The sequence below is a fragment of the Labrus bergylta genome, chromosome 18 (genome assembly GCF_963930695.1).
Source record: "Labrus bergylta chromosome 18, fLabBer1.1, whole genome shotgun sequence".
Taxonomy (NCBI): Eukaryota; Metazoa; Chordata; class Actinopteri; order Labriformes; family Labridae; genus Labrus; species Labrus bergylta.
In genome coordinates, this window is record NC_089212.1 from 14,342,137 (window position 1) to 14,360,205 (window position 18,069).

Sequence of the window (18,069 nt, forward strand, 5' to 3'; positions counted from 1 at the left end):
TTTCATCAGAGACTTGGGATGCTTGGCCTTGCCATCAGCAATATTTTATATATTTTTCAAACATCATGCTTCACTTCCCTTGAAGGATGTTTTATGTAAAATATGCTTTTTGTACCCTGACAAGATATTTAATCAAGATTAACCTTGGTATTTTAGTAGCCAGTGGTCTGGCTTTGTGAGGTTTTATAATGGAAGACAATTAAGTACTACTTTCAGTGCTGAGGATCTGCTCTTGAGGTGGAAAAAAAAAAACACGTGTTTTTATTGCAAGAATGTTTTAACTGATTTGTGAAAGACGTGCAGAGTGGGAAATCTATTTATTTATTTAGTAGCCTATTTCACCATGGTTTATCATAAATAGCCCAATCCACAACCCCAGCTGACTTCTCTGCTACGTTTAAGATTTTATAATTATTTTTATTAATTAGAAAAAAGATATAGGCCAAATAATCGGCAAAATAAAGTTATTTTCTGAAGGCTTCTTCAATGGTTAACGCGGAACTTTTTCGCGTGTGAAGTCATTTTTTTTAAATGCCAATTCCTGTGGCGATTCTTAATGGTTTGTTCGATTAAGCTACTTTACTGTGTTTGATTGTTATTCCAATAAACTGAACATCAAATCAAAACTTTTCTGGTGCCAGCTTCAAGCTCAGCGTCCAGCCAAAATAAAAACACGCACACATACAAAAAAAACAAAACGTGGTAAGGGCTAACATACAGTAACCTATATGAACACAGATTCAGACCCCCCCCCCCTCTCTCCAATACTTCACCTGTTTTGTTGTTCTTTTTTTTTTCTTCTTTTTTTTAAACCTTTACTCAGTAGGCTACTTGTAGCAGCCATTAGCCTGCTGGAGATGTTGCAGCGGGGAGCACTGCTCTTGTGAATGTTCATTCATAGTTTTCAGAGCATGGCACACTCGAGTATCCTCACATTGTCCGCTAAGAAAGTGCAGAGAAAATAGTTTTCCTGGGTGGTCCGACTCATTAATAGACTCCGCACTTCTTGATTTACGGCTCACAGTTCAACTGCTGCTAATTAACGTGAAAACACGCAGAAAAAAAAGAGAAAGAAAATACAGACAGAGGAGGAGGAGGAGGAGGAGGAGGAGGAGGCCGCTGAGTTTCTCTCACAAAACTGAGTCATGATGATGAACCTTCCCATCCACGTCCTGGTAAGACACCAGAAACTTTAAAAAAAACAACAACAAAACCTTCAGAGCAGGGAAACAAATCTTCTGACAATGTTGTTTGTATGTAAATGCTCAGGGAAGGCCTGGTTCAGTTGCTTTTAGTAAATTAAATCAAGCTTTGAATTGACTTGACAACATTAAAAAAAAATGTTTTTAAATTATTTTAAACTCAATTTAAGCCGAAACTAATTTCTCATTTGTTGTAGGCCTAACGAAATTAAACAGATAAGATGTTCCATTGAAACTAATGCAATCCTTATTTTTCAGCTCCTTTAGCAGGCTACTTTTCGCTTAAAAATCCTCTTTATGTGCTTTTTAAATGTTTTTTTTTCTTCCTCAAACGCCATCATATGTTTCTGTATCATATGGTTCCTAACGGTGTATGTTTAATCTTTATCATAAATAGTGAGGAAAAAGGCTCAACTCGGTTTGTGGATCGCAAAACCAAAGTCTTAAGAGATTCAACTTCATAGACTAAAAGTTGAAATTACTTTCAGTTCGATGTGCCATATTTCAAGGTTCCTGTAAAGCATTTTGTGTGAATAACCTTTTAAAATGTTAAAATCATCCAAAAATGACATTTAACTCTGCACAAACTTCGTAAAGAAAATCAGCAACGAAACATACCAGCCAGCAGGTTGTTATACATTTTCTATATAACTTCAAAGTGCATAATGTGATTTTAGTCTTACCAAGTTGATTTCATATTAAGCCACTATGTGGAGGAAAGCTACATGGGGCACATGTCTAACATGACTTGTTTTAGCTCAATTAATAATTCTTTACCACATCAGATAAACACACTTTTTGTTTCGGATCCTGAAATCTACATTGGCCGTTATCTTCATGTGTTGTTGTCTGTAAAGAATTTTCTTTTATTTGCTGTAATCCCTGTATAATAAGCGGCTTCCTGATGAGGTCCTGCACTGTTGCATGGTACCCTGTGACCCCGTCAAAAGCAATCACTGTGGTAACACACGGCTGTAGTTTTCCTCTCATCTTAAGACATAATCTGTTTAATTGGTGTCAAAGTTGGGGTCCTTGTGGTGAAAGTCCTGAGAATACCCACACAGGCAGACAGACACGGTCACTTGTTGTCACTTAGAAAACACAAATGAAGCAGGGCCTTGTAAATGTGCTGCTGACACTTGTTAATCTAAACTGGGGAGGGTTTGGTGGGTGTTACAGCATGCCCTCCAGCCACTCCAGTCTGACAGGACTTAAGTTTTTCACGTCTGACCCCTCACACTCTTCAAGCCCTCGTCTTTACACCTGCTCAGTCTCAATAGCACAGACCGAGCTGGGGTGACAAAGATTTGCATTTAATCTCACATGTTTCACACTGCAAAGAAGAAATGAACTCATCATGGTGTCTGAACCCTTCCTCATTTATGTGGTCCAAAAGATTTGAGTGATAACTATCACTTATTTTCATGATGATTTACTTATTTTCATAATTTACTGCTTATGTCCTTGACTGACTGATAACTCATTTGTAAAATGCAGACAATGGTGAAATGTGTCCATTTTAATTTCCCGGACTTATTCAAATTACTTTTATTGTATGACCATCTACCCAAAACCCCCACATTTTTCAATTATAGTGATATTAAACAGAACAACAGCAAATCCTCATTTTATTAAATCAGAAGTCAGAGTCTTGCAATATTTCTCTACATTTTAATATTTGTCCTAAAAAATACTTTTTGCACCAAGTCAAAGTCCTTGTGTAAATGTACTTAAAAAACAATTCTAGTTCTGATTCTAACGTGTGTAAATGGACTGATTGATCGGGGACTTCTTATTGAACAACAATGTTCCATACATTGTGCTCGCTCCATGTACGGAGGCTATAGTCCTCTAAGCGGAAGACCCAAGTTTGAATCTGGCCTGTGGCTCTTTTCCTGCTTGTATCCCCCCCCCCCCCTCTCTCTCTGTCTCTGTCTGTCTATCTCTCTCTCTCTCTCTCTCTCTCTCTCTCTCTCTCTGTCTCTGTCTGTCTCTCTCTCTCTCTCTCTCTCTCTCTCTCTGTCTCTGTCTGTCTGTCTCTCTCTATCTCTCTCTCTCCTCTCACAAAGGCAAAAAATAAACCTTAAGAAAAGAATTCCCGTTTAATTTGAGTTTTTTTTCCATAATTGAGGATCCCTATTCTGAGAGTTGTTTCCAATATTTATTTCCCCTGTGCTTATTTAAATGCTGATGACAGAAGACAAAAAAATCTCTCAATGTGACACATTTAAAAAAGGCCACTCTAAACACAAGATTCATGAAAATGTGATTAAATGAAGGGTTGTTGGATTGGACTACAAGTTTAAGCTGTACCTATTTTGCCTTACAGACTCTTGCAACCCAACTGAGTATACAGTGGTACGAGGATTTTTCAATATCATCTAGCCCTTATTTAATATATTTCAAATATCTGATATATATTCAGTCAATTTCAAAAGCCTCATTGACAGTGTTCTGTACAATAATTCATATATAGAGCCTGTAAGGTGCAAAAAAGCCAAAGTAATGAATAAATCAGGAGTTGACACCTGCAGTTAAAGATTAAGGATGTTTGTTTGGAATGTCAGAGTTCAGCATCAGGGTCGCACGCACCGGCAGTCTCTGCAGGCTACTCGAACAGAACCCTGGAGAATACACTTTTGAATATCAGTGAGCAAAGATCAGTGTCGTTTCATCTCACCTGTGACCTCTTAGTAGACTCACCCTTTATCAACGGCTGGCCTGGAGATCACTGTGAACACGGGACACTAACGTAAACCAATTAAATAGCTGAAAAGATGTCCATTGAAAGGGTGACAGGCAGGGTGGACACATAAATCATCAATCATACATACAAAATTACCAAAAGAAAAGGCAAAGGGCATTCATTTCAAACAACTCTGAAACCAGTTGATCGTCAGCTTAGACTTATTTAAATTTCCTTTTCCAGGCTAAGACATTCACCTTAATGCTCCTCACCCTTGCCTCAGGAGAGCAGCGAGGAGAAAAAGGAAGAATGCCAGATGACTGTGGAAAACACACATTAATAAAAAAGGAAATTGGGGGCCAAAAAGTGCAAATAATCACTGGATGAGAATGTGTCCATTGAAGCACTCTTTTGGGCGCTAGCCCGATGCTCCCGCTAATGGTCTGTTTCACTGAAGTAGCACCAGGAATGCTAACCTTCTCAATGCTTCACAACTCAGGGCAAGCATGGCAGCACTCCCATCGTGTGTGTGTGTGTGTGTGTGTGTGTGTGTGTGTGTGTGTGTGTGTGTGTGTGTGTGTGTGTGTGTGTGTGTGTGTGTGTGTGTGTGTCCTAGCATACTGGCCCATCCTGTAACGAACAGGGTCTACATATTTATGTTTTTTGCCAGAGAACCCTTGAAACACAAGAGGGTTAAAGTAAAGTGTGGGGAGGTCTTTGGACCATTTTCAATATTTCCCCCCTCTGTGCCCCATAGGGCAAGTGAGGGGCTGTGTATTTACAATAATCAGGTGACCAGAAGAAAATACTGTGGCCTTAACAAGCCCAAATTAAAAAAGAACATCATTTTCATTATGCAGTCAAACACAATTACAAGCAAATGTTTTCTCTGTAGAGCTGCCCCTGCTTTCAGGGTCTTTGTCCCTCGCTCCTTAGTGTGTGCAGAGAAAGGCCCCGGTGGTCAATGGGCAGCTGAGTGGCGTGTTCAGCGGAGGCCCACATCCTTAGCCCCCAGCGCAGAATGCGTTTTGTTAGAAGAGCAGCCATACATTCGAAGCAGATTTGTTGAATTAGAGACCGCAGCGGGAGACGGGAAAGCGGGGTGTAAGTGATGGGGAGGACTTGTTGCTAGGTGACTGACATACAACTGCAGCATGCCAGTTTTCAGAGCTTGGCACTCCTTGTCTGTTTTCCCTTTTATTTTGTTTTCTTCCTTATCAGCCCCCCTCCCTTTACCTCCCTCTTCCCTCCCTACTCCACCCTCCCATCAATTCACTTGTCTAGCTCTCCTTGTTGGTGAAGTGTAGATAATAAAATGAAGAGAATATAGACAAACAGGGTGAATCACAGAGGATTCTACAGTCACCTCTAGCACCTACTAAAAACCTAGTCATCAGCTTTTCAACTGTGTCAATACTTAAAAACCGTATTCTGCTAAGTGATGTGGGAAAGAAAACGCTTTTATGAGTGAAGTAAAGGTGCATTCCCTCATTCTAAAGTGTGTGTGTTTTGTATAGAAACTGACATAAAGCATTAGCCTCATGGAGACACTTTGTGCTATCAGCAAAAAAAAAAAAAAAAAAAGTATTTTCCCGGGGCTGGTAAGTGACACACAAGGACAGGCAGGATTTCAACGAACCCCCACCTCGCTGCAAGCAGGCGATTTGCCACTTGAAACACTGATATTTTCATATTCTGGGCTGTGGCAATCACTGTTTGTGAAATTCTGTGAAAATCAAAATGCAGCCAATAATTAGAGCGAATATGAGTTTGATTTGTCTGATAGACTTGTTTCATTTCCCTGAGCAGACACTTTCTTCAGCTTCACATTCGATAATGTTGTCCATCTCTCCTGACAGCCTGACTTTGCAAGTCTGACCACTTAACTTGTCAACCCTCCTGTCACTGCATGCCAAACATCTCAGACCCTTTCATCGGCCCTTTCAGAGGTCCCTGTCGCACAGGTCAACAGTAAAGAAAAAAGGGTAAAGAATTTTAGGGTCCAAATTAGTTTATTATTTCTTGTGAATGTGTATTTACTGTCTGAATAACGGGGCTGGTGTAGTGTATTTTTGATTGTAATTATAGTTTTACATTTGCAGCACTTTTATTATGAAGAGTGTGAATAAATGAAAAGAAACGACAGTGGCTGCTGGTGTTGCCGATTGTGGAGAGGTATTACCAGCACGCTTGGTCTCTCTGTTTGTCTGAAACTGTATTACTCTTTCAGAATTTGACATTTTTTTCCCCAGTCATCGTTGAACATCACATATTCATTTGATGCCAACGTTGGGTTTAGAGATTCAGGGTCATCAGGATGTTTGATTTCCCCCTCGGTGTCACATCTATTTGAAGCTCTGTCTGAAGGTCAAAACCAAATACACCCAAATGAAAAAAAGCCATTGTTGATCTGTTTCTCCACCTTGTGCCTTCCCATTCCTTTTCAGCAGGAAAGCATCTTTCTTTCTTTGTGTTGCTGGAGGCTTATGAGACTATCAGGGCACAGGTGTGCCCTAAGGAAAATTCCCCTGCTCTCTGTAAAGCTGTATTATTCAACACAAGGCCATGACAGTCAGTGTTTCTAAAAGCATCGGCAGGATTGTAAATGGCGATGCTAAAAACTGTCAGGAACCCACCAAGTCACAAAAAGAGAAAAAGACACTGAATACAATAGCTTATTTTTATGTGTGTTAAATTGTGTGGAACAATACGTAGTCTTCACATTTGAAAAATAAAATAACCCTTGATATAACTTCTCTAAGCTGAAGAGACCGTGTACTTTCCTCAGACGTTTTGTGGATTGTTTTTGGTATAATAATAATAATAAAAATATGCAATGAAGATTCTCCTGCCCTAAAGACATTGTATTACATCTACACCATTTTTAAGAGTGAAACTAAAATGATTCTCAGATTTGGCAAACGTTTTTGTATCATCTATTGAAGCCACCTGATACAGTTGGTCGAATAGTTTAGTTTCCCAGAAAGACAAACATTTTAAAAGAAGAGATTTAAGTTGCAGCCATTCGCTCGCTTCACTTTTATTAAATGTATGAAATTTCAAAACTTGAAGAGTAATGTGACCAACATTAAAATGTATTGACGTGACTATTTTGTAGATAAAATATTTATGCAAATACACTTTAACACAAATCTATTAATGGAAAAAAAAAATCAATCAATAAAGCGCTTTATTTTTGGTTAATTGGAATTCCTATTTTTAGTTTTTATTTGGCACTTTTTCTTGGAACCATTGCAAGTGTTTTGAGTATTTTAATGTGTTTCAAATGAATGACCTCAGGGCAGATTTAATTACGACATCTGCTCTCGCATTTTGTGCTTACACCTGTATGTGTGTGTTAACAGGTCTATGTGTTTATTTGTTTGGCACAGACGGAGCAACAGTACTAATTGATAAGCTCAGCTTGTTGTTTCAGCTGATTGGATTAGCAGCCACATCTCTTTGGTCTGGCTTTAACGCAGTGGTACCTCCAGTATGGTCTAAGATGCATGTTAACACAGTGTCAAGTTTTCTTGGCTCTCTCCGCTGCTGTCGCTGCTGATGTGCTGCAGTGTGCCAAACCGTTTGGCAGGACTTTAATGAAACTGTGTATGAGAAGTGAATAAACCAACTTGTTTCACATTTTTAACAGTGACATCAGTCATGAGCTCAGTTTTTGATACATTTATCTCCCTTTAATGCCAACTTTTCATCACTGATTTTATTGTGCATTTTCTTTGAACTCGACTTGAGCTGAATCATGTTATCTCCACATCCTGCCTCTGAAGCTTTTTATTGATCATGTCCTCTTCTCTGCTATCATATTATCACCTTTTGCCTCTTCAGAAAATCCACAGCTGACTTTGGCATCTTGCTCATTTACATTGACCCTGAATCCCTGGCCTGTCTGTTAAGTAGACTGATTTAATCTTCCCTGGCAGGAGCACCCAGAGCACCCCTCTGCTTACCCTCCAAACATGCATTTTTAATCACTATATTAAGATGTCACATAACAGTCTGAGCTCATCACCAGTGCCGCTGGCCATAGCAGATATGGATTCAGCTGTTTAGAGCAGTATTAGACCCCAGGCGCGAGCCATTAGAGGGTTAACTCTGGATGAGGATGTGGATGATATATTATTTCTATATAAGAGCTATACCAAGAGATAGTCCAGATGCTTGAAAAAATGTATTTAATGTATAAAAAGTGTTCTTTGTGTGTTCTTTAGGAGATGCGTTAAAGTGCGCCAGAGAGGAGCAGGGACCAGCGAGGAAATAATTTGACTCATCTTCTCAAGCCTCCACAGGGCCTTGTCCTTGTAGCAAAAGACTGCTGATGCCACACAGTGGACCGCACACGGATAAATATTTGAGCATGTGTGAGTGGCGAAAGCGAGATGACTCTCAGCCTGTCAGTTGTGTTTGGAGTCGCAGCATCAAGCAGGGACCTGCTCACTGACACCGGGTAACTCAAGCAATGACATGAACACACACACACATATATATTTTCTCTGTGTGCGGTGCATCCGCCTCTCTCTCTCTATGCACACAGATAGCCCTGTCAGCTAACTCCTGTCACAGGCTTCACCCTCTAGGTGCAGTGGTGAGCTTTGTACACACAGTGATCAGGCAGCTCGCCAGCTCTGCCTTCTCCTGCCTCTACCTAGACAACTCCCTTCATCCTAATGAGCTCTGTCAGAATGGCATTTGACATAAGCCATCAATAAAGCACAGCTGACAGACTTTAAGAGTATGGAAATCCAGGATATCCCTGTCCTCTGTCCTTCATAGTGAAAACAACTCCCATATAGATGGTGCAACATTTGTGATGAGCAGGCAGGTTATTTTATGTCCTGCATAATATCCTTGACTCAATTTGTAAAGGGACATTTTTTTTTCTTGACTCATTAGCAGTTCTCACCTTGGAGCCGTTTGACAGTTTATTTAAACAGAACATTGTAGGACCACAACTTAAATGTGTTCCCATTCTTGATCAATCTGTCCATCACTTTTTAAAATTATCTCCTAAGTTGTACGGTTTATTAAATGCCAATTACTGTTGATCATTGTTTCCAAATTCTAAGAGGACATTTTCAAATGCACGTTTTTGTCGAAAACACAAAAGATATTCAGTTTTCTGTCAGCATGGAATAAAGAAAAATGATAAAATTTACATTAAAAAAAACAATTGAAAAAAAGCAAGAATTTGGGCTTTTTTTCTATCATTGGATTTCAGAATAGTTGAAGATTTATTAAACAGCTGACAAGTAATCAATTAACTGATAAAGGCCCAAGATGAAGTTCTTAAATGTATTCTTTTGTCTGAACCCAAAGGTGTTAGGTTTTACTGTCACCCAAGTATAAATAAAACATCAAATAAAGTCATTTAAGAAGATGAAATCAGGATATTGTTCCTTTTTTTTAATCTGACAAAAAATAAATTTATATAATCATTCTAGTACTTTTTGATTTCATTCTCTTTATTTTAAACACATTTAATTTGCAAGCTCCTTGAATAATAAAGACACAGTAGCCCACACATGTTCAATAGACTCTGAATGAAAGAGCTCTGTATTGTACCTGGAGGTTTCTCTCCGAGTGAGCCTTGCTGTCGCTCGCAGATTGCTGCTCATCTGTGGCTGGCACCAATAAAATTCTAGGATGAGGAAACAATTGTGTTTTATGGAAACTAATCAACTTAGAGGAGTCTTTTTGATCTTTGCTGTATAGGAAAGTGTAATGCAGTGATGAGTGTACCATTTACTATAAAGTAATTCTGAGCTCAGGATGAAGTCACTGCGCTTTGAGGGTCTCGCTATGAATCATTCCCTCGAGCTAATGGACACAATTCAGGCTTCTGTTTCTATCTTTTTTTCTTTCTCAGTCAATTTGCCTGAACAAGCGGGATTGCTATTTGGGGAATGCATACAAATATCTAGATGAAATTATTCCAGGATGCCATATAGATTGTAAAAATAAGTATTTGTACTTATTTTTCATACGAGAGCCTTTTTTACGCACTTACAACACATTAAATCGCACACAGACTATGTGTAAAGGTCACTGTTGCAAGAGCAGAGAGAGTGCAGACAAAAGAGCAAAGTCTGTTGCTAGAAGAGACATTTATTGACAGTGGTGTGTGTTTTTGTGTGTCTTGGAGGAGCAGAAGCTCTTAGACAATGTGAAGTGGAGGTGAGGCCCAGGCAGCATGGCCGCAGTGTTGTGACCTGTGCCCTGACTCACGCATCATGTAGCTTCCTAGGGCCAGAGGACCCTCTGACCGTGATGGGTTTTGACTCCTGTCACCTTTGGGTGTCGTCAAGATCCTTTGACATGGACAGGATTATTTTTTTATTTTTGGAAAGTGTGTTTTTTTGGGGGTTTTTTTGCAGCTTAAAACGCTGTATGGGTACCCAGTGTTCCCACCAGTGCGGAGACCTTAAGGAGCCTTTCCAGAAAGAGTCAAGACACACACAAAAAAAAGAGGTTTTTTGTTTTCGCACACAGGCAGAATAATTGGGAAACCACTCATAGAGGCTTGTTCTTTAGAAACCTCCTGCCATGCTGACAATAATGGTGTAACAAACAGTGTGCTTATTATTTTCCATTGTAAGCCATATGTATCGCAAAGGTGCGTTTGTTGGTGAATGAAATAGAAAAAAGGGGACAGAAATAATGTTAGTGTAGCTGCACAGGAAGGTCTAAAGTCATAATATTCAATCAAATCACCTGTCTTTTATCGTCACGTTCGTCTAATTCTTTTAAAATTGGTTGAATAGTAGTCATGACCACAAACCTTTTTCATTGGATGTTAAAAAAAAACTGCACAAAAAAATGTTGCCGATTGAAAAGCAGCAATTGAAAAGAAAAGCACCCCACTGGACGCCAAATCTTACCTATGTTTGCTATGAAAATCTCTGCTGTGTTCAATTTCAGCTTGAAGCAGGCTGTATACCACTGCGCATGAACAGAAGATTTACTGTCCATCATTACCAGCTTGGCATTTTAGCTCTGACAGCCAAATGCTGCCTCGCACACACAATCACTTTTGTGGTGCAAGTGCTATAGGTGATGCCTGCATTTGTCCATTTGCAATTTCTCATCTCTTGCTCTGCCTCTTACACAAACACCCACAAACACAGGTAATACATAGCACACAGTGTGCAATATGCACTCTCCCTAGTTTCATTTAGCCCTTTATCTGGTGAGAAATTGACTGCATTCAAGAGTGGAATGGATGTGATAATTGCATGCACTCTATAGTATGCTTCATAAATCTGTTTTCTTTTTAATGTAGGTTTCAAGGTATTCCTGATAGCTTTTTGCCAAAGACTCAAGGTTTATTCTTCCTGTATTGTTTCTTTATAACAGACAAAGGTAGTTCTGTCATTTGACTTCTCGTGCGATATAGGTACATACAGATATAGATCTGACTTTTTTTTTGCTGCATTACAATAGAGAGTATGGTTTCCTATTACAGGCAGCAGATTGTCGAATCCTTTTTTTTGTATATCTTTGAGCACTGCAGGGACTTATACTACAGTCAAATATAAGCCACACCTGCTATTCGTTGTGTACTGTTCTGTTAATGAAATTATAGTTTACATTGAGGATATACATTTTCACTTTTGCTGTCAATCTCAGTTTTGAAATAAGGTTACTTATTCTGAACACTCTCGTAGTGTGAATTGGCGCAGTGGATTTAAGGTCATATCACATTCACTGGCTGTTATTACACTGGCTTGGCTGTGCTGCGTAGTATTTGCCCTGTGAAACAAAAGCTTGGGGGAGGAGTATGTGTGTCAGGGCTGGGCCAACTGTGTGTGTGTGTGTGTGTGTGTGTGTGTGTGTGTGTGTGTGTGCGCCCCCCACACCGACTGCTGTAGTGTATCGGCTCTCCTCTATCCATGTCAGCCGGCCTGTGTGACTGAACAGCACCGGATTACGTACACTGGGGGGCAATGGGTCAGTGGATAAGAAGTCTTCTCTGTTACCACAAATCCTCAGATTAAACGCAGCGTCGAGAGCTCGCGCTGCTCTTGAGGGCAAATGGGTCTGAAAACACAACTCTCAGAGAGCTTTGCTATAACCCCTTGTCATCATGAGGCAACGTATGAGCGAAGTGACTCCTCTTTAAGTCCCCACTGCATGAGCCTGGCCTTTTAAATACATCCAGGTCATGCAGGGGTTACGGGGAGTGTTGCTGACATGATATCTTAATTGGAAAGTTAATCCCGTGCTGGGACAGCTGACTCTAAGTTAAAACAGTCTGTCTTGTCTGGAGAAGTCAACATAACACTGAAGTCGAGCAGGCAGCATGTGAATGTACACCCTCCATCTTTGCTAAACAGAAGTGCACACCCACCCCAGGCTACTTGCAGCATACATATGCATTGTGTGCCACTGTTTTGCATCACTGCCTGCATTTCTTTATGCTATTTAGGTGCTTTAAACACAGAAGCAGCAAAGAATAGAGCTAGTTAACACTCAGATGATATAATGTGCTTCATGTGCCTTTCTGCGTATTTGCATATTTGTAGACATCTCTATATGTGATATAGGGAAGGAGAAGAAAAGTTGGAAGATCCATGTAGGTCCGTATGGGACAGTGGCAGGCTGGCTGTTGGTGACAGGCTCATGTCGCGTCTCGTCTGCTCCAGTGATCCCAGGGAATCTGGGTCATTTCCAGCCTGTTCACATGTAACTATTCCCCACTCCTTCCCTCCCTCTGCCCAGGGACGGCTACGACCTAGCTACATGCTAATGATAACACAAAGTAAATGTCATCAACTCTCAAGTGGAAGGAAACTGCAACACATCTTTGTACAGTATCAATCCTCTCTCCACCTTAAGTCCTCTTTATATTTATTCTTCAAACAAAGATGTGTGTTAAACTTTTTCTCCTTGTCATATTTATTTTCAAACTATGAGAAGCAGTTACTGTCCATGAATTGTTAATGACCCTTCAACATTACTCAGACTTTTGGAGGTCATTAATATATATTTATGAAGGCTTATTAGGGCTTAATCTTCAATTTCTAAGTTATGAAAGAATTAGTTGGTAAAAGTACTTTAGTATCTAAGGGGAAGTCATGGGGCTTTCAGTCATATCACATGTATTAACAACTAATGGAGTTTTGCACCAGTTATGAAATTAAGGATTTACATTTCTCTAATCACTTTAATTACTTCTCGTGGTATTTTTTCCACAAACTGTGACATTAAGAGATTATTGTCCTTTATGAAATCTGCAGACAGGTGACAAAATATCAGGAAAACCTTAAAATAGCATCAACCAAAACCAAATATGTTCTTGAACAACTGAATGATCTGTTTTTTGTTTTTTGTCTAGATTGAGAATGAAGTGTCTGATAATGTTAGGGTCACAGTTTGAGTTGTCTTGTATATAATTGGTATACAATTAGGCAGTTGTTCCTGTTTTTGTCCACCATTTTGTCCATCAACACTGCTTTTTTAAAAGTCTGGTTCACCTGAAATGAATACAGTAGGAAAATGTGCTTATAACTGTTCACTAAAATAAACCAGTGTTTATTAATACATGTTTCAAAAAGACACACCCCAACCAAAAGCTAAAATGTCTAATATAAAAATATACAAACTCAGTTTAGTCTCACAGAGGAGTGTCAGTGGGATCCATGAAACAAAGACAGAAGAGAAAAAATGATGTTTGAATGAGAGCCACTGTGCTGCTACGCTGAATGTGCGGAGATATTGGTGTCAGGAGGCCTACTATCCCTTCACAAGAGACACAGGCCTGGGTTACAGTAGAGTTTATAGCACGCTGGCTGAGTCTATTTAGGATGACATTTATAATTTTAAAGTGGAATAAATGTACAGCCATAAGTTAGAAGATGGCCTGTTTTCCCCAAAATCTACATCTAGAGTGCAACCCCTTGTTTATTAGCGGAGAGATCCTAAACACTCTGATTTGTAAAAACATGATTTCACCCTAAAAGAGAAATTGTCTCCAGACCTTCTTTTTTTCCTCATAAATGTTTAACATTGCCTTTAACCTAGACGTGTTGCTTACAGTGCACCGTCTACAATTGTTATTTCCAGCCCTCCGTTTAAAGGATCCAAAACTCGCCCATATTTTATAGATGCGGTGCTTCCTAGAGAAAGTATTGCTGTCCTTGTAAATTTAGGTTGGTACGTGAAGGCTGCAAAGATAAAATATTTACACACAGCTAAATATTTCAGAGCAGCACCTTGTCAGTTGCCTTCGCAATTCACTTCCACTGCTGCTACCCGAGACCTTATCCTTTATTTACCAATAATAACTGTGTTTGGTGTGCAATATGGGTGAATGAATGGTCACCGAGTCGTCTTATTATCTGCCCATGGTTAGCACTCTATTTGCATTAAATTGTCAATTTTACTTTGCCGACGCGACCTATTTGTTTGTAAAATCAGTAATATTTATGGCAAACAAATCCATCCGCGTTAAGAGATAATATGTAAATTGTTAATTATTAATTTTTATATTTTCATTTGTAATGCTGCTGCGGTTTCCATTAAACCAGCATGAGAATGAACAGCTTCCTGTGCAGAAGGCATTTCATAACCCCGCATTCAGACTCTATAATTCATGCAAAAAGAGCCCGAAGGGGATTCAGCTTGAGAGTGTGCTGCGTGCGTGCGCGTGCATGTGAGAGAGAGCCATAGTAGAGAGAGTGAGTGAGTGTATGTACAGGCTACGTGTGTGTGTGTGTGTGTGTGTGTGTGTGTGTGTGTGTGTGTGTGGGGGGGGGGGGGGGAGATAATATCAGGCTTTTCCGTCAGAATGAACTTTACTACTGTATCCAGCCATGAAATAATCTGACCCGACACTTCAAACCATCTCCGCTATCTATCCGCCCTCTTATTTACTAAATCAGCCTGTGCACAAAACGGAGTGTGTCTGATACTAGAGCAGAGTAGCCTGCCAGGGCTATCCTAATCCTATATATAGCCTAAATAAATACATATAAATATAAACAAGGCTTCTCCCCTGTTACTTCTTCCAGCCATCACAGCCTGTCAGCAGCCTCACTTTACTATTACAACCATACTGTAAACAAAAGCACGTATAAGTTACACTGTGCGAGCTCAAGTCTGCAGGGATCACCATCAGACACACACACACACACACACACACACACACACACGCACACGCACACGCACCACACGCACACACACACGCACACACACGACTGTCAATATAACAGCAATCAATTAGCCCGTGTTTTCCAAAAGAGCATTTATTCACTGCCCACATAAAAGAGCATGCATCATCATAACATAGACTCTGATATAATTTAATTATGCTTAATAAATTATCACATTTGTGAGGTTGAAAAATGCGGGAAGCCTCTACTAACACTGTTCAAGGTTGTGAAACAGAGTTAGCTGCAAATTTCAGTCTGTTGAAATAAAGGCCATTTTGACCCTTTTGAGTGTTTTCTTTCCGCAATCAGCACCAGCATGATAGATAGGCCTATAGTAAATAACTAACTGTGGGATGTTTTTTATTTCAAAAAAAAAAAAAAAAAAAAGAGAGGGAAAAGAAATTGGACCTATGTCTACCCATAGGCTTATAAAGCGATGGCATAAATTTAGCATAATATGGAGTATTAGAGCATGAAATACCATTAATTTAAACATAATATTTTACGCCAAATTTAACACGGTCCACAGCTATGTTGTATAATTGTGTTTTTTTCTGAAATTTAGAACTATAATGGTGGTAGGCTATTTGGCCTCGGGCAGGGCAGGCTGTCTTGGAAAGCTCGTTTTTAAGAGCTCTATCGCGTCTCTGAGCTGTGTGTGTTTTCATATAGACTGAAGAGTCTTTACAAAGGCACATAGTGTTTTAAAGCACGGTGGGGGCAGCCAAACGTCGAAAGGCGCGGCGCAAAAAGGTCAAAATGTTTATATTATTTCTGAAAAGGGAGGTGCTGAGCTCTCCTTTCCGCCTGATTGGCCGAACTTGACAGTGATTGACGTGCATCCATGGCAACCGGGCAGCCAATCTGCCAAGTCCAATAGGAAATCATCAGAGGGGGCTTGACTGTCTTTTTCTCCCCCCTTTAAAAAATACATCTCGCTCCGGCTTTAATTCTTCGTACTTTCAATCCAAGCCTACCTTGAAAAATACATCGCGTCTCCGGCTTTAGTTTCCGCACACCTTCAGCTCTTTGCCGGCCAAGTTAACCCAGCCTGAGGATGCGGTAGCTGGCCCCAGCTCAGCATCGGTCCTCCTCCGCGTCGTTTGGCGTTTGCATTTTTCAGACGCTGCTCAGACGATTGGCTCGGTAACTTTGGGATTGTCTTGTCTTTTGGGGGGTCTTGGGAGAGCCTCAGCGCGCTGAGAGAAGCGACGGAGGAGTCGACGCGGAGGAGAGAGAGCAGGAGAGGAGAAAGGAGGGGGAGAGGGAAACACAGGAGAAGCCTCCATGTTTCAGCTGCCCATCTTGAATTTCAGCCCCCAGCAGGTCGCCCGGGGTCTGCGAGACTCTGGAGGGAGAGCGGAGACGTGGAGCGCCTGGGCCGCTTCCTGTGGTCGCTGCCCGTCGCGCCGGCGGCCTGTGAGGTCCTCAACAAAAACGAATCAGTGCTGAGGGCCCGGGCCGTCGTCGCTTTCCACACGGCAATTTCCGCGAACTTTACCACATCTTGGAGAACCACAAGTTCACCAAAGAGTCGCACACGAAGCTGCAGGCGCTGTGGCTCGAAGCGCAACTACCAGGAGGCGGAGAAGCTGAGGGGACGCCCGCTGGGGCCGGTGGACAAATACCGGTGAGGAAGAAGTTCCCCCTACCTAGAACCCTATGGGACGGGGAGCAGAAAACCCACTGCTTCAAGGAGAGAACCCGGCACTTGTTACGAGAATGGTATTTGCAGGATCCCTACCCGAATCCCAGTAAAAAGAGGGGAGCTTGCACAGGCGACAGGACTCACACCCACACAAGTAGGAAAACTGGTTCAAAAACCGCAGACAAAGAGACAGAGCGGCGGCCGCAAGAACAGGTGAGATGGGTGCTTCTCTAGGGTTTATATCCGTGATAGTTGAAACACAGCCCTACTATTGGACGTAGTAAAATAACTGTATCCTGTCATGTGATTTGAAAGTCATTCTGTTCAATACAGCAAAACAGGCATTAAGGCACGCTGCCCGGAGACAGTCAGTCTGACATCATTCTCTGGATATTCGATTCAAAATCACTCTGATCCTGAAATCAAAGGAAAATATTGTTTTTCCAGAGTAATGGCAGTGCATTTAAGGTCGATTGAAATGCAGATCCAGTGATGCTAATAAATAAAAAATAAATATAGGCTAAGGATTTCCTGTAACATCCCTCAGTATTTTTGTTGATTTAAAGTCCTAGATAAATTAACTCTTGATTTAATGTAGCCTAAATAAGATTAGCTCAAATCTGCAGAGCAACATTAGGGTTTACATTTAGTCAATTTATGTCCATTTTATTTTTCACCGAGATCAACGCATCTGTTCTGATGTTACAGACTAATTAAGATGTATTCGCGAGATAATAGGGTGTTATTTCCAATTACAATTGAAGCCAATCTTTTGAAAGGCCTTTTGCAGTGAGGGTCGAGGTTGTACTGCTGTGTTTGTTATGTTCAGCTAACGCCTCTTGTTATAACAATAATGAAAGGTAAATGCTATATAATCTGTAAAACCATGATAGAATAAAAGCCTTTATTTATTTAGCCCATATATTCTGTTATTCTGTAATAATTGATCTCGCTGTAGTAGGCTATACATGTACAAAGAATGTGCCATAAGAGTGCTACCTGTTTTAATAAGGAATATTTTCATTCATCCCTTAAAAAATAAGCCTTTTTATCTTGCGTATTTCATACACGTGTTTTTGTAAATGTGAAAGCGAAAAAAAAAATCTGACAAGGTATTTGATTTTTTTAATTGTTCCTGACACAAAAAAAGAGGAAAAACAGTCGAAATACCAAAATGACCTTTGGTCAAAAAACATCTTTGGAAGAAGCTGTTTGCAAGCAAGATTATTTTTTTTGGCGTTTAGAATTAAAACGATGTCAGAAAAGGAATGGAGTTGTCGTAATGGCCCTGCTATAGAGAAAAAAAAACGACATGCACATTCAATGTCTTTATGTCATGTTGTCCCTGTGCCCTGTGCCCACGCA

General features: G+C 40.4%; 2 protein-coding genes across 2 annotated transcripts in view; both read left to right on the top strand.

Moving 5' to 3' along the window:
• ppm1aa (protein phosphatase, Mg2+/Mn2+ dependent, 1Aa) overlaps positions 1 to 9,283 on the top strand; it is a 34,320-nt gene extending 25,037 nt beyond the window's left edge. Inside the window, exon 6 of the mRNA XM_065966124.1 lies at positions 8,118 to 9,283. Coding sequence (XP_065822196.1) covers positions 8,118 to 8,129 — 12 coding nt within the window. The 3' untranslated portion in view covers positions 8,130 to 9,283. The remainder of the gene's footprint in view (positions 1 to 8,117) is intronic.
• Positions 9,284 to 14,674: 5,391 nt separating this feature from the next.
• six6a (SIX homeobox 6a) lies at positions 14,675 to 17,067 on the top strand. Its single transcript, XM_065947724.1, is given in 7 exon segments — positions 14,675 to 16,388; positions 16,390 to 16,410; positions 16,412 to 16,532; positions 16,535 to 16,626; positions 16,628 to 16,685; positions 16,688 to 16,821; positions 16,823 to 17,067. Coding segments are annotated over 7 exon segments (570 nt in total). The 5' UTR covers positions 14,675 to 16,343; the 3' UTR covers positions 16,922 to 17,067.
• Positions 17,068 to 18,069: the final 1,002 nt, after the last annotated feature.